At 37.3% G+C, this 26,830-nt stretch overlaps 1 protein-coding gene across 5 annotated transcripts in view; it reads left to right on the forward strand.

Annotated features, from left to right (window-relative positions):
* Positions 1-12: 12 nt before the first annotated feature.
* LOC123530295 (uncharacterized) overlaps positions 13-26,830 on the forward strand; it is a 37,840-nt gene continuing 11,022 nt past the window's right edge. For 3 of the 5 annotated variants that reach the window (XM_053521956.1, XM_053521955.1, XM_053521952.1), the window contains exons 1-14: positions 13-83; positions 3,442-3,607; positions 5,324-5,375; positions 5,561-5,645; positions 6,136-6,195; positions 6,671-6,726; positions 12,764-12,865; positions 16,890-17,103; positions 20,563-20,670; positions 21,249-21,391; positions 23,219-23,345; positions 24,625-24,763; positions 25,447-25,682; positions 26,244-26,410. In XM_053521956.1, coding sequence (XP_053377931.1) covers positions 3,499-3,607; positions 5,324-5,375; positions 5,561-5,645; positions 6,136-6,195; positions 6,671-6,726; positions 12,764-12,865; positions 16,890-17,103; positions 20,563-20,670; positions 21,249-21,391; positions 23,219-23,345; positions 24,625-24,763; positions 25,447-25,682; positions 26,244-26,410 — 1,598 coding nt within the window. In that variant the 5' untranslated portion in view covers positions 13-83; positions 3,442-3,498. Of the gene's footprint in view, positions 84-2,526; positions 2,627-3,441; positions 3,608-5,323; positions 5,376-5,560; positions 5,646-6,135; positions 6,196-6,670; positions 6,727-12,763; positions 12,866-16,889; positions 17,104-20,562; positions 20,671-21,248; positions 21,392-23,218; positions 23,346-24,624; positions 24,764-25,446; positions 25,683-26,243; positions 26,411-26,830 lie in introns of those variants that run through there. The other 2 variants (XM_053521954.1, XM_053521953.1) reach the window with 2 other exon arrangements.

Raw genomic sequence — 26,830 nt, forward strand, 5'->3', positions numbered from 1 at the left:
AAGAGTGTTGCGAGCTTCCGACGACAACAACAACAACAAACTGGAGCTCAGTGAAAAATGTGATACCTCGAAAATGCATAAGCATGCGTATTTATTAAAAAGTCGTATTTATTAAAGACATTCATACCTGTTATGTTTAGTAAAATATATAGATGCCACGCATCCGAAAAATTCATTTATTTGCACAATACATCCCTTAGCTAAAAAATTTCAGCCTCGGTCTGAGGCTCAGAGGATCTCTGGGAATCCTGTTCGTGACATCGGGCTTTACTGAGCGACACACGACAGTGCGAAGTGACATTGCTACAATGCGATATGACACATGACACTGCCAAATGATGCACAACAATGCAATACAAAAGACAGTGATGTGCGTGGGTCATGTTGCAATTGAATGTATTGTTAATAGCACGAAATATCGCAATGTCATGCATCGTTGTCATGCGTCATATCACATTGTCAATTCCCATTGTCATGTGTCATGCTCTGTCTTTTTGATGACCGCAACACACGCCAATTTAATGTGACACGACGCATGACAACGTGATACAATGAATGACAACATAGAGACACTCGATGTGAAGTGACAGTTCTGTAATTTTGTGCCGCATTGTCTGTCTACCGGTGAAAGGGAGAGATTTAACAATTTCACCATCTATTGGTGATTTAAATAATCCGTAAAAGCTTGATGTTGTCTGCAGGTAAAGTTTTACAGACTGTTTACGTCACTCATACATGTCATACGTCCCGGATTGTCCGGGATTGTCCCGGAAATCAAACACTCGTCCCGGTGTCCCGGACAGTGTTGAAATGTCCCGGAAAATTAAAAATACAGAAAAACAAAAATAACCCCCCAAAAAACTAGTTTTTTTGGCCTATAAATTGTTGAATTTTACATGAATAAAACACAATAAACAGATACCGGTGTCACATTGTTTATTCCTAATTATCCGATAATCAGTTTCATGCCCTCGAGCGGGACACATGTCGATTAAGCCAGCTCTGATCACCACTCATATTGCGCACTGCGATCTTTTGATGACCCAGATTAATTTACAGTCAGCTATTTTGAAGACCCTGATTATGAATTGACAAAATTATGCAATCAATAGCAGTTTTATGATAATTTAATGTTAGAAACAATAGCCGAAAATCTCGTTGTTGTTAGCACGTAGGCGGTGAAGCTACATGTAGCCTTGATTGGAAGAAATGGGTGATAACGGTCAATTAAACAATAATTATTTTAAAAGGTTGTAATCTTTCAAAATGTAGATTGATTGTCACACATATTCTAAATTAAACTTTTGACTATCGAATGCCTTTGCCGGCCGATCCTTGAAAATTGACCCAACCCGAAATATATTATATATCGATTTTATCTACAAGATTTATTTCATTCCTTTGAGTATTCCATTTTATTAATGATTAGGTAAACTTTTAAGCTTTAAAAAGATACCAAATAAGCTGGATTCTTAATCACGATGACCAGGTTAATTCTTCGTATATAGCGTCTCCCAATTCAGTTCACCTCGGGAACGCAACCAATTCATGTGCCGAACTATAGACGTAAATTACCCTATTTACCTCCCTTAGAAAGCTAGACGACATTTGCAACAAATTATTCCTAAGCGAGGGAACAATGTTTATCTCCGGAAACTGCATATAATTTTTATGATATTTATGCATGAAACAGACGAATACTAATGTCACAGTGTATGTCCCGGACAAAGGGTAAAAATCCCGGAAATTTTAACTCAGAATCCAGGAAAGGTCCGGAAAAATTATAGTATGTATGACGTCACTGGTAGACGGTGAAGTTGTTAAATCTTTCCCTTTCACCGGAAGACAGACGATAATGCAATACAATATTAAGAAAATGTCTCTTCGCATTATCAAGTGTCACTTCCCATTGTCTAGTGTCGTAAAGCATTGTTGCGTGTCATGCTATAGACGTAGATGTAGACACATCACACGACAATGCTAAATGACATTAAAAAAAAGTCACTGCGTTATTGAGTGCTCTTTGCATTATTGTGTGTCATATATCATTGTCGTGTGTGGCGGTCATCAAAAAGACAGAGAGGCGATTCTATACCGACAATTTGTTTACAAAATGAAGAGTACCCTGATCAGGTCACAACTGCAATGGCGGACAAAATATTGCAGACAGCTGTACCCTTTAAAAGTTGTGTGTATAATTTGTGTTCGGATTATGTTGCAATACAATATGATATTGCGACATTATCCACTCACATTGTCGTCCATCGTTTGGCATTGTCCAGCATCGATTGGCACTGTTGTGTGTCGTATCGCATTGTCACAATGTCACTTCGCATTGTCATGTGTCCCCCTGTAAGCACGATGGATGACATTACAAGAGGCACCAACAGGATTCTGCACTTTAAAATATTTCTTATCCAATTTTCTTTTGATCTGACATAAAATAGTCCATGCAACATAATCTGAACACAAATTATACACATAACTTTTAAAGGGTACAGCTGTCTGCAATATTTTGTCCGCCATTGCAGTTGTGACCTAATCAGGGTACTCTTCATTTTGTTAACAAATTGACGGTATAGAATTGTTATTTATTGACTTTTTCTGTGAACTGAAACCTTCTAAGGTATGTTTTTCATGAAATTTGTTGAAAATAGTTATACTAGTATTTATAATTTAATTGAATTTAAAAATATGCAAAATGTTGATCTTGATTTTCAAAAATAACCATGTGCTCTGAACTTTGCATGAGGTTATCAGTTACTCAAGAGAGTCTGTGCGAGATGTTGTGGTTCGACACTGGTTAGTTATAACCAAATGGGGTTACGCATTAATTTAACGAATGGGACCACCGGAATAAAAATAGCGTCAGTTAAGTAATGGTAGCCAGAACTACATATTCCTATGAGAGAAGAAAGGGTGGAGAAGTTTTGTATCTGCAAGACCGTGATGGAATCCTGTTTATCCCAAATCTAATGTCGTGTGTCGCGCTTAGAAGGCGATATATCCCAATATCGTGATATCAGTTTGCATTGTTGAGATGTCAGTTGGCATTGTTGTTTGTGTGATATTCTGCATTATGACCATGACACATGCCAACGTCATAGACACATGCAAATGCCATACTAGGCTTGACAATGCAGAGCGACACTGGATAATGTGAAGTGACATTCTTTCGATGTTGTATTTCAAACCCATGGCATGGGTTTGCAATAGGAAACAGCACTCAAGAATGAGGTTATGAAACACCTCTTATGCCCTCAGCTTAAGCAGAACTCCAGATAAGTTAGTCCAACCCGTTGCGTAATTATCACTTTCATTTCATTTCAGTCTGTGGTAGGACCGGCAGGGGAGGTAACTAGAGTCACGGATTGGGACTACAAAAAAGGATAGAATTGAATAAGTCATTATTCAGTATACCAACATTTCTTTATTTGGCAGGTTGACACATGTACAGCATTTCACAAAAATATATATGCTGATAATTATAAAGACAAGATGAGTTGCTTTGGAGGTCGTATGCAGGAGTATGACAGGGTTTCCCTGGATCGATTTGATGGAAAGAATCTGCAGTCAACTGTCTACTTTCTTTCACACTTACATGAAGGTTTGTTGAACAGAAAGCAAACATCTTTTCAGACTCCTTGCATTCGTAGAACATGGCTTATACTCATCAACTCCTTAAGGCAGGAATGTAGACTTCAGCTTTAAAATGCAAAATTTTCAGTTCATTCAGTTTTTTTGTCTTTTTTTTTCACATACCTTTGCATGACAATAGTTTCTTAAATGACAAAAATGTCTGCACATTTATATCAGAGTATAGATGCATTATGAAGGAAGTTACAGAAACTTTAATTTTAATGTTTGGATTTCAGACCTAGAACATTCAAATAATACTGGTCCAGGTTATAAGTATAAATGGATGCTTGAACTTCAAGTATTATTAAAGTAGGGTTTTTGGAGTTAATTTAAAATAAATTTCTTTTGAAAATCCTATTCCTTTTTATACGCCCGAAGGGACGTTTTATGTTACACCCCCAGTGTCTGTCCATCTGTCTTTCCATTAGCAATTTCGTGTCCACTCTGCAACACTTGAACGCATGTTCTGGATGGCTTGCTTCAGGGTCAAGGTCACATTTAGGGGTCAAATGTCATAGGAATGTGTTTTGTGTCCACTCTGTAACTCTTGACCCCCTTGAAGGATTTCAAAAAAACTTGAGACAAATGTTCACCACATCGACAACATGTTGAGCACATGTTCTTGATGGCTTGCTTCAAGGTCAAGGTCACACTTAGGGGTCAAAGGTCATCGCACTGTAACTCTTGAACCCCTTGATGGATCAAAGAAACTTGACACTAATGTTTAAGGGTCAATAGTCATATGAGTGTGTTTTGTGTTCGCCACATCCAGACAATGTGCAGAGCACATGTTCTGGATGGCTGGCTACAAGGTCAGGGTCACACATAGGGGTCAAACATAATACCTTGGGGCGTATATTGCTCCGCATTGCGGTGCTCTTGTTAATAGGTTGGTTCCAACAATTCAGTGCTAAATTTATTCCTTTTCTTATCAAGAAGGTCATGTCTTACCTTTAATGAAATGTCACTTTATAAAATGATAAATTTTAAGCTACTTGAAAATATAAATAAACGGGTAGACTACTGATTGAATTAGGTAATGTATACCTTAGGCACTTTTTATGCCTATGGTCATATAGCAATTGAACTGACGTTTGTCTGTCCGATTGCCTACTCAACCATCCTTGTGGCAAGACCTTCAAATTGACCTATATATAAATGACCTTGACCCTCATATGACCTTCACCTTCAAACTTAAAACCTTAATAAACAACATTCTTGGTCCTACAGCCCACATAAATGACCCAATTTAGTTCATACTCGCACTCAACAAACCTTGTGGCAAGACCTACAAACTGACATATATAAATGACCTTGATCCTCTTGACATTCACCTTCAAACCTTTATAAACAACATTTTTGGTCCTACAGCCTGCATAAATGATCGAATATAGTTCATACTCACACAGTCATTCAACAAACCTTGCAGCAAGACTTGCAAACTGACCTATATATAGATAACCTTGACCTTCATCCTTCTGTATGAACCAGATTGCCTACAGCCCACATTAAAGACCTGATTAGTTCATACTTACATCCAACAATCCTTGTGGCAAGACCTACTGGGGGGAGGGTGGCGGGGGCGCATAATTTTGCGTTTTAAAAACTCAGCTCCTTGTTTGTTTCTGTATGAGATAGAAGTTCACATGTCATACTTTTAACATTATTTATTGTTTTATTCCAGATCATACTGCTGGACTTGGGGAAAAGATTTTTCTCAAAAGACTGAAATCAAAGTAAGTTGATCAAGTTCATATATAAAATATTTAATGAATGAAGTCTTGATATTAAACAACTTATTTTAGCCAGAGCCATATACACACCCTTAAAAGTGGCAAATATAATGCTAGTAGATTATAATTGTTTCAAGGGAATGCAATTTTCTGTCTTTTCCAATGAACAAGATGTTTCTGTATTTCAGCAAGGACATTTTCCTTTACTGTTCTGAAGTTACACAAGTACTTTTGGTAGCCAGTAAAAAATACCATCATCTTGAACCTTACATCGTAAGTAAGATATTTAATGGGTTTTGGTATAAAGCAATTATTAAACAATATTTCTGGTATGTTATTACAGTCAGTAAATCTAACAATTGTTCCTTGATTCTATCAGTAATGGCATGTTCTCCACAAGTGACTAACATCTTCCCTACTCAAGAGCCAGAGGTGGAGAATGAATGACTAGACACTGTCTTCCATCAAAAGCATTCTGTAGAACATACATGTACTCTATGCACATGAGATAAAACTCATGACATTATAAGTCATATTCTTAACGTAGTTTCATGCTTTTCGTTCTATGTTATCTAAATGGGCCAAGTTTTTCCTATGGTAGATGATGACACACTCGTTCCACTGACTATAGAACAGTATTTTACAACTGTAAGTTTTCAAAACATTGCGAAATATTTCCTCAGTATTTATTTGCATTGGGTCAAAAGTGTAGAGTTTACAATGTAATTTTGCAGTAATTTCATTTTTAATTCTTCTATTACAGAGAGGTTTGAGCATCAATACCCCAACTACTGTAGACATTCCAGATCCACTCTATGAAGAGGTAATCATTTTCTTCATTCATGGCTATTTAATGGGGATATAAATTAGCGGAATTTGACTTTTTACCATCAGATTGATTGGAATTTAATTTCAGGGATTGACTCAACTTTTTATTGAATCCACAAAAAAAGTCTTCCACGAATATAAATGATTTCACAGTATTTGTGAAATGTATATTTGTTGAAACATACTTACCTATATATACAGCCATGATACTGGTTTAGAATGGTTCATGTTGTTAGCTTATACCGAACTTTTCCATTTAATTTACAGTATCTTTTTAAGAATCCAGAGACATTTCTATTTATTCCAATATAAAAAATGATATACCGACAGACTGCTTACGGCACAAATTGATTTCTTCCAACAATATAGAAAAAAAACACACACCAATACCAGTATTGAAGGATATCACATCTGTTGGAAAAACAGCAATACAGTGAAACGAAATTAACATTTTCTGGTTTAAATTTCAGAAAGAAAAAATCACTGTGACATTGCTGCCTGCATTCCACTGCCCAGGAAGTGTAATGTAAGAATATACTCTAAATGTCGTAATTGTGGTTTTGACCTAATCAGTTTGTTTGTGGTGGATTTTTAACTTCCAAAGTTAAAAGTGGATGGGAAATCATATGTCTAATTAGATATAATTTTGTAGATTGACATAACCATGAAGTGCATGTATATTACTCATGAATGATAAACATTTCACAGTGCACTGAAATACTTCATTTTTAGCTCACCAGAGCACGAAGTGAGCTATTGTGACCAGTCATTGTCGGGCGTCCGTCGGCGTTGTGCGTCTTGCGTCAACATTTGCCTTGTTAATACTCAAAAGGCCACATTTATGACCCAATCTTTATGAAACTTGGTCAGAATGTTTGTCTTGATGATCTCTAGGTCAGGATTGAAACTGGGTCATGTGGGTCAAAAATTAGGTCACTAAGCCAGTTCAAATGAAAATCTTTTTAACACTCTAGAGTCCACATTTTTAGTTTGAAACTCATGAGAATTGGTCAGAATGTTTGTCTTGATGACCTTTAGGTCAAGTTCGAATCTGGGTCATGTGGGGTCAAAAACTAGGTCACCCCGTCAAATCAAAGGAAAAGCTTGTAAACACTCTAGAGGCCACATTTGTGACCCAATCTTTATGAAACTTGGTCAGAATGTTTGTCTTTATGATCTCTAAGCCAAGTTCAAAACTGGGTCATGTGGGTTCAAAAATTAGGTCACTATGCAAGGAAAGTCTTGTTAACACTCTATAGAGTCCATATTTTAAGTTTAAAACTCATGAGAATTGGTCAGAATGGAATGTTTGTCTTGATGAAGTCTAGGTCAAGTTTGAATCTTGGTCATGTGGGGTCAAAAACTAGGTCACCTGGTCAAATCAAAGGAAAAGCTTGTTAACACCTTAGAGGTCACATTTATGACTCTTTCTTCCTGAAATTTGGTCAGAAAGTTTGTCTGGATGATCTCTAGGTAAGGTTTTAATCTTGGTCATATGGGGTCAAAAACTAGGTCACTAGGCCAGATCAAAGGAAAATCTTGTTGACACTCTAGAGTCCACAGTTTAAGTTTGAAACTCATGAGAATTGGTCAGAATGTTTGTCTTGATGAAGTCTAGGTCAAGTTTGAATCTGGGTCATGTGGGATCAAAAACTAGGTCACTCAGTCAAATCAAAGGAAAAGCTTGTTAACACACTACAGGCCACATTTGTGACCATATCTTCGTAAAACTTGATCAGAATGTTAACCTTGATGATTTCTAGGCCTATTTCGAAACACAGTTATGTGGGGTGAAAAACTAGGTCACTAGGCCAAATCAAAGGAAAATCTTGTTAACACACTTAGAGTCCACAGTTTAAGTTTGAAACTCAGGAGAATTGGCCAGAATGTTTGTCTTGAAGACCTCTAGGTCAAGTTGGAATCTGGGTCATATGTGAGGTCAGAAACTAGGTCACCTGGTCAAATCAAAGGAAAAGCTTGTTAAAACTATAGAGGCCACATTTATGACATGTCTTCATTAAACTTGGTCACATTTATGACCATGTCTTCATGAGACTTGGTCAGAATGTTTGTCTTGATGACCTTTAAATCAAGTTTGTATTTTGATAATTTGGGGCCAAAAACTAGGTCTAACTTGATGATTGCTAGGTCAAGATTGAAACTGGGTCATGTGGGCAAAGACTAGGTCACCCGCACAAATCAAAAGGAAAAGCTTGTTAACATTCTAGAGGCCACATTTATGACCCTATCTTCATGAAACTTGGTCAGAATGTTTATCTTGATGATCCCTAGGTCAAGATCAAATATGGGTCTTGTGGGGTCAAAAACTAGGTCACATGCTCAAATCACATGAAAAGCTTGTTAACACTCTAGAGGCCACATTTGTGACCATATCTTCGTAAAACTAGATCAGAATGTTAACCTTGATGATTTCTAGGCCTAATTCGAAACACAGTTATGTGGAGTGAAAAACTAGGGCACTAGGCCAGATCAAAGGAAAATCTTGTTAACACACTTAGAGTCCACAGTTTAAGTTTGAAACTCAGGAGAATTGGTCAGAATGTTTGTCTTGAAGACCTCTAGGTCAAATTGGAATCTGGGTCATATGTGAGGTCAGAAACTAGGTCACCTGGTCAAATCGAAGGAAAAGCTTGTTAAAACTATAGAGGCCACATTTATGACATGTCTTTATTACACTTGGTCACATTTATGACCCTGTCTTCATGAGACTTGGTCAGAATGTTTATCTTGATGATCCCTAGGTCAAGATCAAATATGGGTCTTGTGGGGTCAAAAACTAGGTCACATGCTCAAATCACATAAAAAGCTTGTTAACACTCTAGAGGCCACATTTGTGACCATATCTTCGTAAAACTAGATCAGGATGTTAACCTTGATGATTTCTAGGCCTAATTCGAAACACAGTTATGTGGAGTGAAAAACTAGGTCACTAGGCCAGATCAAAGGAAAATCTTGTTAACACACTTAGAGTCCACAGTTTAAGTTTGAAACTCAGGAGAATTGGTCAGAATGTTTGTCTTGAAGACCTCTAGGTCAAATTGGAATCTGGGTCATATGTGAGGTCAGAAACTAGGTCACCTGGTCAAATCAAAGGAAAAGCTTGTTAAAACTATAGAGGCCACATTTATGACACGTCTTCATTAAACTTGGTCACATTTATGACCCTGTCTTCATGAGACTTGGTCAGAATGTTTATCTTGATGACCTTTAAATCAAGTTTGTATTTTGATAATTTGGGGTCAAAAACTAGGTCTAACTTGATGATTGCTAGGTCAAGATTGAAACTGGGTCATGTGGGATCAAAGACTAGGTCACCCATACAAATCAAAGGAAAAACCTTGTTAACATTCTAGAGGCCACATTTATGACCCTATCTTCATGAAACTTGGTCAGAATGTTTATCTTGATGATCCCTAGGTCAAGATCAAATATGGGTCTTGTGGGGTCAAAAACTAGGTCACATGCTCAAATCACATGAAAAGCTTGTTAACACTCTTGAGACCAGATTAAGATCTTATCTTCATGAAACTTGATCAGAACTTGGTCAGAACATTTGTCTTGATGATCTCTAGGACATGTTTGAAACTGGGTCATGTGGGTCAAAAACTAGGTCAGTAGGCCAGATCAACTCTGGTGAGCGATATAGGGCCATCATGGCCCTCTTGTTACGTGTTTGGAGAGAAGTGTAAACAAGCTCAGACTTATATTCATGTTAAGCCGTTTATTGGTACTGGTATTACAAAAATTTAATTTTTCTTCATCATACTTAGAAATAGTGGAAATATGTATGTCTGTAATACATTTCACAGGCCCCTTTTAAATGTCTTTAATGTACATTTTTGTGCCCCCTGCCTGTCCGTCCATCCATCCATTTGAACTTGTGTTGTGCATATCTCAAAAACTATTTCAAATAGAGTCATCAGGTTTGTTGTTCTGCATGTGAAGTTGTGCATCTGGTGTTTAAATTGGGATTTCACACAACAAGACCTGAGTTGTGGCCCTTGTCTTAGTAAAAAATACGCCTACAGTGACAAGAGTGAGTCCGCACCAGTGTCCTATAGACATGCATCTAGTTTAAGAATATTGTCTATAAGACATGACTTTTGAACTATTTCTGCATTCATTGTTCCATAATTGGATATATTGGTCTTTGAACGTACTGATATAAAAACAAGTTTACATTTGGAGCACACTGATTCTTCCATATATAGCCAAATCCATTTTTATACAAATCGAATTTTACGTCTGTAACCCAGTTTTTATGCCCCCGAAGGGAGGCATATAGTTTTTGAACCGTCTGTCAGTCTGTCGGTCTGTCAGTCTGTCAGTCTGTCCGCAATTTTCGTGTCCGGTCCATATCTTTGTCATCGATGGATGGATTTTCAAATAACTTGGCATGAATGTGTACCACAGTAAGACGACGTGTCGCGCGCAAGACCCAGGTCCGTAGCTCAAAGGTCAAGGTCACAATTAGACATTAAAGGAGAGTGCATTGATGGGCGTGTCCGGTCCATATCTTTGTCATCGATGGATGGATTTTCAAATAACTTGGCATGAATGTGTACCACAGTAAGACGACGTGTCGCGCGCAAGACCCAGGTCCGTAGCTCAAAGGTCAAGGTCACACTTAGACATTAAAGGAGAGTGCATTGATGGACGTGTCCGGTCCATATCTTTGTCATCGATGGATGGATTTTCAAATAACTTGGCATGAATGTGTACCACAGTAAGACGACGTGTCGCGCGCAAGACCCAGGTCCGTAGCTCAAAGGTCAAGGTCACACTTAGACATTAAAGGCGAGTGCATTGATGGGCGTGTCCGGTCCATATCTTTGTCATCGATGGATGGATTTTCAAATAACTTGGCATGAATGTGTACCACAGTAAGACGACGTGTCGCGCGCAAGACCCAGGTCCGTAGCTCAAAGGTCAAGGTCACACTTAGACATTAAAGGATAGTGCATTGATGGGCGTGTCCGGTCCATATCTTTGTCATCGATGGATGGATTTTCAAATAACTTGGCATGAATGTGTACCACAGTAAGACGACGTGTCGCGCGCAAGACCCAGGTCCGTAGCTCAAAGGTCAAGGTCACAATTAGACAGTAAAGGAGAGTGCATTGATGGGCGTGTCCGGTCCATATCTTTGTCATCGATGGATGGATTTTCAAATAACTTGGCATGAATGTGTACCACAGTAAGACGACGTGTCGCGCGCAAGACCCAGGTCCGTAGCTCAAAGGTCAAGGTCACAATTAGATATTAAAGGAGAGTGCATTGATTGGCGTGTCCGGTCCATATCTTTGTCATCGATGGATGGATTTTCAAATAACTTGGCATGAATGTGTACCACAGTAAGACGACGTGTCGCGCGCAAGACCCAGGTCCGTAGCTTAAAGGTCAAGGTCACACTTAGACATTAAAGGAGAGTGCATTGATGGGCGTGTCCGGTCCATATCTTTGTCATCGATGGATGGATTTTCAAATAACTTGGCATGAATGTGTACCACAGTAAGACGACGTGTCGCGTGCAAGACCCAGGTCCGTAGCTCAAAGGTCAAGGTCACACTTAGACATTAAAGGATAGTGCATTGATGGGCGTGTCCGGTCCATATCTTTGTCAACCATGGATGGATTTTCAAATAACTTGGCATGAATGTGTACCACAGTAAGACGACGTGTCGCGCGCAAGACCCAGGTCCGTAGCTCAAAGGTCAAGGTCACACTTAGACGTTAAAGGTCATTTTTCATGATAGTGCATTGATGGGCGTGTCCGGTCCATATCTTTGTCATTCATGCATGGATTTTAAAATAACTACGCATGAATGTGTGGCACAGTAAGACGACGTGTTGCGCGCAAGACCCAGCTCCGTAGGTCAAAGGTCCTAAACTCTAACATCGGCCATAACTACTCATTCAAAGTGCCATCGGGGGCATATGTCATCCTATGGAGACAGCTCTTGTTTGTAGCCAATACTATCATAATATAAAAGCATATTAGAGCATTTTCTAACATATCTATGTGGAGGCAAAGTCACAATTCTAAGCCAATACTTGATACAACGTTTAGCAGCAATAATTTGCATTGGATATCTTTCACAATCGCCCATAACTGCAGCATTACATGCTCGAAGAGGGACTGACATAAATCGTTTACAGGCATATGTTTGATATATCATTTAATAGAGTATTATGCAGGAGAAACATTTTCAGTGAAACAAACTTCAAAATTAGCTCAAAAGGATTTCTGAAATTGTAGTTGTGGTGTCCATGATAAATATTACACGGCAATAATGCTACCAGAATGCCAAAGACAGGCCTTCCATGCCCTTTAGCAATATACTGCAATGCAATTAGGCAAATATTCAGTAGAGCCGTAAAGATACAACTGATTACTATTTGAATTTCCCATTATGAGACTTCTTTGGTGCTACATATAATTGGCTATTTAGTGTTTAATTATCTTTAGCAGGAAATTGACAAAATTGTGATTTAATGATCAAATTTTGCATAACTTGTAAGTGTATTTCTCTTTGCTGTAGGTTTTTGATAGAAGGTAAGGAAGGGACAGTGTTGTATACAGGAGATTTTAGATGGGAACACTTCAATATTGAACAGATGCATCATCTTAGGTCAGGAGAAAGGTACAGGATATGCTTGCTTTTGTGTGGCTTAAGTCAATTCGTAGGAAAGTCATTTTGCCAGAATGAAATTAAAAATGTTCTGTTCAGTGTAAAGCTGGTCTGCCGCCTCATTGAAATGGAAAATAATCCCTTCAGTGCAAAGATATGCCATCACCTTAAATGAAATCAAAAATGTTCTGCTAAGTGTAAAGCTAGTTTGCCATTAAAAAAATTCCGTTCCCCTACACACTGTCACTCTTTAAATTGAAACATTCTGTCCAGTAATTTTAATGTCTGCTGATATAGTTTGTTGTTAATTATTACAAGCACCTTTCGTACTTGAATTTGTGTACAGATTTTTGGCAATAGATTTTCCAGTAGAGCAATTTCGGGTATTATTGACCACTTAAGGTACGCTTTACTGTCGTCGATGGCTAAAACCACCTTAAGCTTTGTAAATACAAGCAAGCAGTAATATGAACCTTACCTAACATGATAAAGATATAGTTCAGCGTGTAAAAGCATATTTGTCATATATTGCTTCGAAAAAAATGAAGGTTGGTAAAGTCGTCAGTAAGCGACCGCAGGAGGCAATTACCGACCACCTTTTGACTTTTTAAAAAATACATAAATCATAGTTTGAAAATCAGGAAATACAACCAAATTTTCTTCCAATTTTTATCTGACAATTAAATCTACTGTTTGAATATACACTCTTGTCATGCAAACTCAAAGTCTATCCAATTAAACACAGTACTCGCAATGAAACAGGTAGTCGCTTAGCTGGCCGACAGGAATATCCAAGAGAACAGCGTCTCCAGTGCATGAGACATGCCATCTACGAGGGCACTTGGCACACTTTACCCACTCTTCATCATCCTCATACACATCATCAGTAAGGCAGCCGGGACAAAGATCTTTTTCGTTGTAACTGTCGTCAGAATCTTCATACTGAAGTTTTATGTTTTTATTTTCATCATTGCTTTCAGACGAAGAACTATCGTTTCTACGCCTCTTCTGCTTTGATGTACCCTTTTGTGCTAGTTTAAGCTTTTTCTCTTCTTCTCGTTTTTGTTTTTTATCTGCTTTTTCCTTTCTCTTTTGTTCTTGCATTTCTTGTTTCATCTTTTTCTTCAGTTCTCTCTCTTCTTGTCTCTTTTGTTTCGCTAACACATCTGCTTTCTTCTTTTCTTCTCTCTCTTCAAACATTCTGAGTGCTGCAGAGCCGGAGAGTGCTTTTGGAAGTTTGGTAAAAAATGTGCTAGACTGGCGTCTCTGTTTTGGTACTGGAACAGAGAGAGACCTAAATGATTCAGACACTAATGACTGGCGACCTTTTGATGACGTCAGTGAAGGTGAGATTGATGCAGTCATGGACTCTGTGCATTGTGGGAGATTTGTATTGTTAATGTCACATGTGCTGTCTGAGACTTGCTTTAACCCGCCAAATGAATTCCCGCTATCAGATGGGCTGTTTTTAATGGGCAAACTATCTCCGGATGGCCCTGGTAAATCGTTTGCATCAGCGGTTTTAGTGTCTTGCGCTTTTAAGACAGAAGATGTATCTTGACATGTTGATAACATTCGTGGTGGATTAGCAATTTTAGACGGTTCTAACTTTGTCTTATCTATACCGTTTGGATCTAATGGGTACAGACCAGAACGCCTGAAGCCATGTGCCGTGCTTTCCAGCGTGCTCACAGTTTCCCACGCACTTTTGAAGACAGCTGGAAACTGACGCTTTGTTAATGTTTCCCCAATATTCTCAAGCTGCCATGTTTGAGATTTTTTTTCCAGGCGGATTTCATGGGTGAAAAAAAGCCAACATCGCAGGGCTGGAGGATGTGTGTTGCATTGGGAAGCAAGCAATAGAGAATGATTCCATTATTGGCACAGTAAGTAGCAGCATCTCGTGACATGTGAGTGCTGTGACCATCTACGAATAGTAGCACTGGCTTGGGGATGTTTTCATGGTCAACATACGAAGAAAAATGCTCAAGGAAGGCAACAAATAGTTCGCTGTCCATCCAGCCGTTATGGGTATGCCCATAGATTGCTGTCGGGAATGCTTCTATACCAGTGTCTCTAAACCGTTCCCCGGGATAGACAATAAGTGGTGGATCGTAGTTGCCAAATGCGCTGAAACAAACCATGATGGTGATCTGCTGCTTGTTGCTTGATGACACATGGTACACATGACAAGCTCCTCTCTCAGCCAAAACTTTCCCAGTCTTAAGACACAATGGAAAGCCACTCTCGTCACAATTGAATAGTCTACAAGGGTCCTTTAGAAGACTTTGATAATCTTGTACTTCAGATTGCAGGTGTTCTACAAGACCATCGAACCATCCCTGGATCATCGTCATATTTACAACTGAGCGATGGTGACCTGTGTAAAACAAAATAAATAGTATATTAGAATTCCATTGTAGACATCTACTATTATGTTTACATTTATAACACTAGTCTATGATAAAAAATACAGAAAAATTTTAGAATTAGCATCACATAACTTTAAAACGAGTAGTGAGCTTGTATACCTCTGTGCAAAATCATTAACTAATGGTCATTCGTCAAATGCGGTCTGTCAAATTCAGTTTCTTTGTTAAAAATAATCAGTTTATATATACAATGTGTACATAGCTATGTAGATCTAATAGATATTCAAAACTAAAAAGTTAAAGACAGATCAGTATGAACAGTATGAATTTAGATAAGATTTTTTGATATTTTGCTTTAAATCTTACTGTAAATACCGATGCACAGCAGAGTATATATTCAAGTTAACGTAAACGTGTATACATGTAATTGTATTATGATGGAAAGCTATCTTTTGTTAAGAGTTTATATAAAAAAGGGTTACTGTAGCAGCTGTGTTACCTAGACACATTGCTGAACGCTCAGATAGGTCTGGATGGCGTCTTCTGAACGCATAAAACCAATCCTTTCCAGGCTTGTTGTTTCTGAATGGTGTGTTACGACCATCCAGATCAATGATTTTCTTCACCTCTGTAAGGAGTTCATCTCGTGTCACAGGATACCCTATCGAAGCCATTAATTTTATATAGTCACAGAGAACAATCTTCTCTGCCTCTGTAAGTACTGTAGCTGGACCTGGGCGGACTCTTTTCTCAGGACTTCGCCCTGACAACTTATCTAGTAAGGTTGTTTTGGGAACGCCGTACAATTCAGCAGCTTTCCGTCTTGATAATGTGCCTGATTTGACGCTTGCAATAGCTTGTTTCATCTTCGAAGGTGAGTATTTGAGCTGCAAAGCCATCGTTTTCTGGAAAAGAAAGTGATATTAACTAAAAATAATCCTTAAAGAAAATGGCGGTCGATAACTACCGACCATACCATATTGTGTCGGTAGTCACCGACCTCCCTCCTCTTCAAGGTCAAATAAGACGTGGAGAGAAGCAGACATATAAATTCCCGATGTGACATCATGAAGTGGTGTCAGCTTCTACAAATATTCAACAAATAAGATATACAAAGACAAAATGGTTGCAAAAACTTCCTACCCTCCTTATACTCTTAGTTATCAGCGTGTTTTTAAAGAAAAGAAATAGTACCTTGTTTGTACAGGAAGCCGGCTTGTCGTTCAAAAACACTGCGTAAAAGACAAAATGGCACCGAACAGTTCCGGGAAAAATGGATGATGTCATTGATGATGCTACTCCAATTAATAAGGCATGTAATTATGTGGACGGATAACTGCCGACGGTCGGTAAAACACGAAAGCGCTCTAATGGACAATATTAACAGAAATTTAAATATTAAAGCTGATATTTATTTAAAATGAGAAGTCTACATATTGGCTGAACAGCCTAAAAGTGTAACATAGATAAACAGCTTTAGTGTATGTATTGATAGTATTTTTATACTTTCACAGCTCAAATATTTTTTTTATTAGTAAAGCAATACCTAATACAGCAATTGTAAATTATACAACCCCATTGGATTGCATTGATCTCAGGTTATAGGCTCCAAAAAGCATCTTTAGGTTACTTGTATAAAAATGATCTTATTTTATTTCATTTAGTGTGAAGAAGATAAAAAGTCTATATATAGATACAACATTCTGTACGCCGGAGAGTCTTCATATACCAAGCCGTCAGCAGTGTATAGAAGCGGTATGTCAACTAGTGCATGAGTGGACTTCCATAAGTCCAAAACATGTTGTAAATATCTATCTACGAGCACAGTATGGACATGAACCCTTGCTGAATGCTGTTGCTTCAAAACTAAATAAGAAGGTAGGTTCAGTGATACTTGTCTTTATTTGGAATTTGAAGTGATGGGTGTCTTTGTTTCTTTGGAATCACTTTACTCTTATCATTGCTGGACGCGACTGATTCTGCCTTTGCGACCAGCCTGCACATCTGATCAAGATCTGCACTGTTAGCCATTCAGTTGGTATATTTTTGGTAAACACCCCTTCTAACAGTCAATGGTATTGTTCAAATTGAAAGATGGACAAGTTCATTATAGAAATTTAGCAGTGTAAGGGTTAAACACCATTTTTCAACAGTGATGCAGTCAGTTAACTTTCTCAAAGTTTCTTGATTCCAGAACAGGGTCCAAGGTTATAAAACTGCATTAAGAGACCAGTCTAAAAATGCATGTTTGTCATTGGTCAACAGGGCTTCCATTAAGCGGCGTCCCGGCGTAAAATACGCCAAAAATTATGATCCGTATGCCAATACACAAAGTCAGAGGCGTACCAAGGACTTCCGATATTTTCAAAGGACGACAAAATCAATACACTGTGACGTAACTTCACGTGAATGACGTGATTAGCTCCTCCCCGAAACTAATCAAAGCGGTTTAATAACTCTTGATTGTCAGCCTCGTAAAAACTGCCTGCAGTGTTTGAAGTGTGAGACTAGTGTGAAAGTATCGTGTTTGATAGAGACCGTCTGTAAATGTAAACCGTTATCTAGATCAGTTGACATGTTTAGAAGGCGCTAATTGCTGACAATAAAACATTACATGCATTTGGCTCGGGTAAAATTGGTGAAACAAGCTCCGAAGTCAGGAGACAAAGTAACTTAATTGTGGAAACTATATCGATAATTTCAGCAGAAAAAACCCAGAAAGTAACTATTTTCTTCTAGCAATTGACATTTAACATCCAGTTTAAATTAAAACATTTTTTTCGATCGGTAATAAATTGGCTACTTACTTTGGATTTTTCGTGAATGATAAATCCTATTTTTACAGTATTTTTTAGAGAACAAAACATTCAATTTTTCTCCTATTAAGAACTGATACCTTTGACACATTTTGATGACACCAGCACGTGGCTTAAAAGGGAGGTGTCGGCAAAATTTTCCTTTATTGATTTTCTTTGATGTGGGATGAAAGTTAACTGGTTGAGTATTGCCAGGTGAATGACGTAATTTGACATAATTCTACTCCAAGTAAAATGTACTTTAGATTTTTTAAAGTGGATTTTCGTTATGTAGCTGAACAACAGTAAGTCTGATGATTTTAATAAAATGCTGACTGTTGCTATACCTATAATAAAACAATAAAATATTTTTTGTTAAAAAAATGTTTTCTAATCATTCTAGTGGTCCTTTTATTCTATTACTTTACACATTGTTCTGAACCAATTAGATATGATGATGATAGTAATGATGATGATGATGATGATATTGAAGGTCATTGTACAAAGTGATACTACGTAGGACTCCAAGAAAATTTAAGAGGGACTCCAAAATCTGAATGTTAGGCAGTCCTGACTCCTTGAAATTGAATCCTAATGGAAGCCCTGGGTCAATTTTAAAATTGTGCTCAGAAAGAACCAATTAGCTGCTAGGGTTTCGAGACTGGTCTGCAAACTCAGTTTTATAGCCTTAGACCCTGAACCTAATTGTTCTCTTAAGGTGACTTAAGATTTCACTTTGTAAATTAGAGATGGAACATGAATGACTTATTATTATAGACATCATAAATCTCGGCTGGAGACCAAACTTGTGACCTCTATTTTAGTAGCCTTTTTCGCTCTGTAATGACTGGTCTGGGCAGGCTGTCCATGTGGTGAAATACATATCTGACATATGACTTTAAAAGTCATAATGCTAATATGAACTTTCGAATGGAGTAGCAGCTATCGGTTAAGACAAGAATTCTGTGAATTGTGGCCCTTAATTTGCAAAGTCATAGTCCATGGTCCTGTAACAATGATAGCCTGACAGGGTTTGTTTTTTCTTGTAAAAAGTTCAGTTGTTTGTCATTGGTATCTCTTGATGGTATTCTCTTTTGGAAATAATTGAAAGTGGATTTTTTATGAAAATTTGTCCTAAAGATCATCTAGGGTCACTGAAGTAAGATTTGAAATGTTTTATTTTTTCTTCTGGTATACATCAAGTTCAACTTGAACTGCAACCAAGTCATTTAGGTCTGTCAGAATACTTTGTGATTTCTTATATACAGTACAATTGCGATCCTACGAAAAGCCAAGGGACCAGCCATTTTTTTGTAATATCGCATTTTCGTTCGAGCGTAGCAAAGGAAATTTAGCAATACAGCACCTTAATATCTACACGTAGTAACCCGTGATATTTAAACGTGATTTTCGTATCGGAGCAAATGTATACCAATTTTATATGTACATCTAGGTTTACTACAGATCTTATTCGAATCTGAACTCAGATGGTATCTGGAATGTAAAACGGGTTGTCTTTCTTTTCTTTTGTTTTCTTTCTTTCTTCACTTGTTATTCACTTTGTTGCACGAGAACAAAAAATCGCAGTTGCATATTCCGATACCCTCAGCTACCCTTTACTGAATTGTTTGGAATGATAAAACGACAATAAACAGACGATCAGGACATAAATATTTTTTTTCTAAATGCAGTGATTGTTTGAAACGTATAGATATTGAAGCCAGTGTGACTGGTATGTCATCCGATCTGATAGTTACAGGAGAAAAAATAACCACTAACTTGTATCATAGTGTACAGCTTATGTGTTTCGAATTTAATTACTAAGTTTTCACACTTCAATTACTGTTGACGCCCAGCTAAATGATAGTGACACTTTCCACTCTAAAGCATTTTCACGCCGTTATGGAAGGTGTGAAAATTTAGAAGATACAGGTATTCGTAAAATCGCAACTTAAACAAGTTGAAAACATGTTTTAAGGACATAACAATACATTCGTAGGAGGGCGTTTTTCGTAAAATTGCATTTTCGTAAAACCGCAACTTTGTAACGTAGAAATAAGAAGGAAAGCAGCTGGGACCACAAAACCTTTTCGTAGTATACCGGTATTTCATTAAATTGCGATTCGTAGCATCGCGAATGCACTGTACATGTATAAATAATTATATTCTTTACATCAAATTCTTCCTGTAGATTGTACATTTTACTATTCTTTACACTGAATTTTCATGTAGGCTGTACATTTTACTATTCTTTACATTGAATTCTTCATGTAGACTGTACATTTTGCTATTCTTTACATTGAATTTTTCATGTAGATTGTACATTTTACTATTCTTTACATTGAATTCTTCATGTAGATTGTACATTTTGCTATTCTTCACATTGAATTTTTCATGTAGATTGTACATTTTGCTATTCTTTACATTGAATTCTTCATGTAGATTGTACATTTTGCTATTCTTTACATTGAATTCTTCATATAGATTGTACATTTTGCTATTCTTTATATTAAATTCTTCATGTAGATTATACATTTTACAGGTTCATGTGAATGAACATAAAGTCTCAGTATATAACAGAATACAGGAATTCCATGGCAAATTCACTACAGAGGGGATCAACACGCAGCTTCATGCCTGTAATAAAGATGTAAGACTATCTCTGTAAAATCATATCCTTCATGTTTCCATTTCGATTTTAAACCACTGTAATGACAAAACTGAAGCATTGTTATGCCTTTTCAATTGAAAGAAGAACTCCTGGTGTCCCATTAGGCATTATTTCAGGTAGGCAAAGCCCTGGGTTGAACAGTTGATTTTGTGTTCTTCAAGGCAACAAATTTAACAGAAATACAAATATGCTTACACATGTGTATCCATAGATTTAAAAGTTGTTTATCACTACAAAAAAATAATTCCCAAGTTGTGTTTCTTTAAATATCTTTTCTTATACCAGGTAATTGAATACTGTAATAGTCGGCAAGATACATTTTTATTCATATTTTTTTACATCATTTATTATAGCAGAAAGGCGGCTTCATTACAATTTATGTGGACTTAAATCTTTAGCAGAATACCCTTGAATAATATAATTATTTTCTATAATTGGAAACTATTAGTGTCTGTTTGAAAAGTCAGTTAAGTGATATAAGATTTTATGTTGAGATTTTTTTGTTCAAACAACCTATCTGTAATGTTATCATTAGAATGTTAATTTACTTTATTCAGTGCATGATTGATGTAGATGGAGAGAGTATACTATGTCGTGAGGCACATGATGCTGACAAGGTTCTGGCTATACTTCCTACAACCATGTACTTCACACAGTTCCAGCATCTCACCCTAGATAAGATAGTTAAAAAAATTAACAGGTATCTGTGCTTTGATATTTTATAAAGGTATGATTTCTGTATTCTTCATTTTTGACTTGTTTGTGTTTTGAATTTTTAGTTCACCTGAGCCAAAGGCTCATGGTGAGCTTTTGTGACTGCTCAATGTCCGTCGTCTGTTGTGTCGTCCATCCGTCATCATTTTCTAAAAAGATCTTCTTCTTGAAAACCACTGGACAGAATTACATCAAACTTCACAGGAATGATCCTTGGGTGGTCCCCTTTCAAAATTGTTCAAAGAATTGAATTCCATGCGGAACTCTGGTTGACATGGCAACCGAAAGGAAAAACTTTAAAAATCTCATCCAAAACCACCAGGAGTAGAGCCTTGATATATTTGGCATGTGACATCATCTAATGGTCCTCTATGAAGGTTGTTCAAGTTGTGCCCCTGGGGTGAAAAGAGGCCCCACCCTAGGGGTCCCAAGTTTTACATACTTATGTAGGAAAAAACTTAAAAATCTTCTTGTCTAAAACCACACTACCTAGGCCTTTGATATTAGGTATGTAGCATTGCCTTGAGGTCCTCTACCAAAATTTTTCAAATTATAACCCGGGGGTGAAAAGAGGCCCTGCCCTGGGGTCTCAAGTTTTACTTAGACTTACATAGGAAAAAGCTTTAAAAATCTTGCCTGAAACTGCAAGGCCTAGTCTTTTGATATTTGGTATGTTGCATTGCCTTGTGGTCCTCTACCAAGATTGTTCAAATTATGCCCTGGGGTGAAAAGAGGCCCTGCCCTGGGGGTCCCAAATTTAACATAGACTTATATAGTGGGAAAAAATCTTCTTGTCTGAAAGTTCAAGGCCTGGGCCTTTGATATTTGTTATGTAGCATTGCCTAATGGATGTTTAACAAGATTGTTCAAATTATTCCCCTGGGGTGAAAAGAGGCCCCGCCCATGGGGTCACTTGCTATATGAGTTATATAGGAAAAAATAATTAAAAAATTATCAGATCATATTTCCTAGACTGTTTTAATATAATTACCTGATGACCCCAAGTGATTAGGGGTCACCTGACCTTGACCCTGACCTACTGACCTACTTTCTTGTTTCTTAAGATACAACCTTGAAATTTGGATGACTTGTACAGTTTTGCACTCCGATCTTAAAACTGACTTTCAGTGACCATGAATGAGCTACTGACCTACTTTATAATATTTTAGCATCAGTTTGAGATTTTAAACATGTGGCTCATATTACTCAGGTGAGCGATTCAGGGTCATCATGACCCTCTTGTTCTATGTAACAACTCAATCATTATTTTTTAAAAGTAAGAAAATTGCATACCACTTTTGGAGCATTAATATTATCTCCAGAATAAAAAATTTACTGATGTAAAGACAAAATGTCAGAAGATTTTAGGCAATACACTCCTATATGCTGCATTTATTATATGAGCCGCACCATGAGAAAACCAACATAGTGGCTTTGCGACCAGCATGGATCCAGACCAGCCTGTGCAGTCTTATCAGGATCCACGCTGTTCGTTTTCAAAGCGGATGCGCAGGCTGGTCTGGATCCATGCTGGTCGCAAAGCCACTATGTTGGTTTTCTCATGGCGTGTCTAAATTATAATGATGACTTGAAGCTGTTCTGTCTGTGGCATATCAGTACAGTTGAAACAGGGTATCTCACATTCCAAGGTATTTATGGTTTTACTTTGAGATAACCTTAATTCAACTTAAATGATGTTTTATGCACGTTTTTGGGAAGTGACTTGAAAATGTCTGCGAGATAGTCGGAATTTAGAGATAAGCGAATTCGAGATTCTTGGTTTCAATTGTATATATTTACATCATTATTACAGCAATTTTTTCCGAGCGTGCTATTCCTTCCATTCTTCATACACGGAGGTGAAAGATCTGTTATCATACCTGAAACCTGAAAGAGTGTATCCCAATGTGAAACCACCTACCGACACTTCACTAGCTGTGGTATATGTTTGATTATTGTTTTAATCTTTGAATAAGCTTCATATAACAGATAATTACAGTTATTATTATTGTTAATCAAGTTATTTCTTATTGACATTTGTTCTTTAGCAGTCATATATGTCAAAGGCCTTTGGCTTTGGGTCAGTACCGGGGGCCTCTGCGGCCAAGTGGTTAAGGTCGCTGACTTCAAATCACTTGCCCCTCATTGATGTGGGTTCAAGCCTCATTAGGGCATTGAATTCTTCATGTGAGGAAGCCATCCAGCTGGCTTACGGAAGGTCGATGGTTCTACCCAGGTGCCACTCGTGATGAAGAAATGCACTGAGGGGAACCTTGGGTTTCCTCCACCATCAATGCTGGAAAGTTGCCATATGACCTATAGTTGTGTCGGTGTGACATTAAACCCAACAAAATAGAATAAATAGGGTCAATACTGATGTCCTCTGTCATATATTAACAAGGCCAGTATGAAATCATTTAATTACCGGTACTAGCATAGTATTATGATCGTTGATTAAGCTTTGTGATACTGGTGATTATAATCCTTGATTAAGTTGTATAATTCTGGTACAATAAAACTCTAATCTCTCAAGGTTATAAGGGTGTGAGCAAAACGCTTCATTTATCCAGGCTTTCCAGCAATCCAATCATAGAAGACAAAAGGAATGCGGCCAGGGACAACATATTTTTGTTAAAGTGAACCCAGGTACTTGAGCTATTGATGCTCAAGGGAGTGGTGTTACACTGTAATTGTAATCCTTGAATAAGTGTTATGATACTCAATGATAATAGTCCTTGAATGAGTAGATCAGAACATAACAGATGCAGACACAAAACTGAGCAAGAAATTATGCTGTCTTGTTGAATCTATACAGTTCATATATTAAGTAATTGCCCTTCACCTCTATTCCTTATGGGGGAAGTTTTCAGTCTCAAAAAAAGTTCTTTCCTACAGCCTGTTTTGTTAAGTATTTTGCTGACAAGTTTTACCATTTTCAAATCCAGCTGGCTTACAGAAAGCTGTTGGTTCTACCTGTGTATCCACCAATGCCTGAGACAATACATAGAGGGGCTTCTTTGGTCTTTCTCCTCCATCAAAAGCAAGAAAAGTGGCCATATAACCTAAATTGTGTGGGAGTAATTCTAAAACCAACAAAAGCAAAACATACATCTTCAAATCAAAGTCTGTTAACTCTTTTCAACACCATGAGTTATTTCCCCTTTGTTTAAATATCTTAAAGCAAATTCTTTTGAAGTTTTCTGACTTTCTGTGTTCTAGACTCAGCACCGTTTGAACACAATGTTGAAAGAATGCCTGGAAAAAGGAGCAGGGGAGGTAGTTCAATCAGAAGAAGTGAAGGAACTAGGTACCTTGAAAACTAGGTCAGGACGGCAGGTCAGAAAGAGAAAAGGGACAGGTAACAATTCATCCCTTTGTTTTACTCAGGAAATCGACATAGGACTGCGGTAAAACTGAGTTTGAAATCACCCTCAATATCACAGTGCCAAATTGGTTGACTTTGTGTTCAGTCTTAATGTGGTTGAGTTCTTAAACTGTTTTCTGAACTGAAATGATTTACTTTGGAATCATTTAATTTCTTTGGCTTTAATTTATTATCAGATTTCATGGTTTAGGCCCAATGGCTGCTTTGTTTGGGTTTGATTTGTGGATTTTTAAATCAAAAGATTAAAAAAAACAGGAAATTTTCTTGTTTGTTGGGATTTAATTCCATATGTTGACACAATCATGAATTTCATGAAAAGTATTCCCCCATCAGTATTGAATGATTGCACAGTATATCTTGTAGCAGGATACCTAACAATTTATATCGTTCATAGTGGGAAGGTTGTCATAAATGGACACATATTTGTGAGCAAGACAATGTAACTAGTTTGTAGTACATGTATAACACAGGCGTAAGTTTGAAAGTGTGTTTAAAAATAAATACAACTTGAGAAGAAGTCTTCAAAGTGGCATTAAATTTTAGAATTAAGCCCAAAACCGATGCTTGTAATTTATCTGTTTTAACATTTGCTGACAAAGCTTATCTGTTTATGTATCTGTTAAGCGGGCAAATAGAATGAGGTTGTATAATTTTAGACTCTACCAGTGATGCTGATAGCCTAGATTTTGGTACCCCAGTGAAGAGTGCAAGATACAGTTTGTCTTGTTCCATGGAAGCGGATGAACCAGCCATTACAGAATCCTCTTCAACTGGAAAGAGAAAAGGGCGTGGCAGAGGAAGGGGTAAGGGTAAAGCAGAGACGGCCTCTCAACCTGCAGTCGGAACAAGGCGCAGTACAAGAAGATCAGCAGCCACACCTACACATGAAGAAGTAAGTTTATCTTATTGTTTTTTTACAAAGTAGTCCCCAATTTTACTTTTATGTATAAAAGATACAAATATTATTAGCAAGGATGAATGTGGTAGCAATGGTATTCTGAATATTATTACACTGGTGTACAAGTTTCATGTTTGTCAGACACTGAATGATAGTAGATAACAGACAAGTTTTCAACATCTGTGCATATGCCCATACATGTTGTAAAAGTTCTACATGTAATGATGTCGGATGAAAATTATCTGATAACTTAAATCCAGTGTGAAACTATATTTAAATTAACATGGTTGAAATTTCAGGCTTTGGTTTCACATGTACATTTTAAATGTTTATGATCAAATTGGCTAATCATTATACTAATTGGTACATATATTGTAGTTGTGGATAATAACAAGATTATAAAGTAGTATATGTAGACGAAATTGAACTATTAGCTCTCTATAAGACACCAAATAGTGGTGATAGGTAAATACATTGTACTAAGGCTTTGTCACAAGACATTTTATTGTCACTTTGATTTATATGTGTTCTATATTTCTGTTTACATTTTATCAGACAACACCTAAAAAGTCCAAGAAGTCTGAAAGATCGCCGACTCCAGATCTGTTCCTGACCCCAGCTAGCGACACCAGTGACCAGCACTCGTCATTCTATGGCAGTGAGCGAAGTGATAGTGAACTCAGTCTTTTCTCGAGTCAGAAAAGTCTGGATCTTGCAGCCAGGTAGTCATAGATGTAAAGTCAAGCCTGTATATAAAGATCATGCTAGCTAAAAAGTTTGTTTTCTTTTAAAGGGTGTTAATTTACTTGTTGAAATACAATGCAAAAGTTAAAATCAGAAATGAAACTATCTGTTTTCAGGTCAAGCTGGTCAATGTATAGGTAGACCTTAACACAATTTAAAGGAAACGTAAAGTTCCCAACAATTAACTAAAATTCCCATGCATTTTATTTTCAGAAGTTGAAATCAATAAATTTATATCCAACCGAAATAGCCGTTTTGACTTAAACCTTGAAATCACATGCCCACGAAGTTAAATGATTTCATACTACATGTACACAGGGTGAACGTCCATAGATTGATTCAAAAAGCTGCTTGAACTAAGTAAATTGAAAAAAAAATCTGTTTTTATCAAAAAAATG

This window comes from Mercenaria mercenaria, chromosome 13 (genome assembly GCF_021730395.1).
Source record: "Mercenaria mercenaria strain notata chromosome 13, MADL_Memer_1, whole genome shotgun sequence".
Lineage (NCBI taxonomy): Eukaryota > Metazoa > Mollusca > Bivalvia > Venerida > Veneridae > Mercenaria > Mercenaria mercenaria.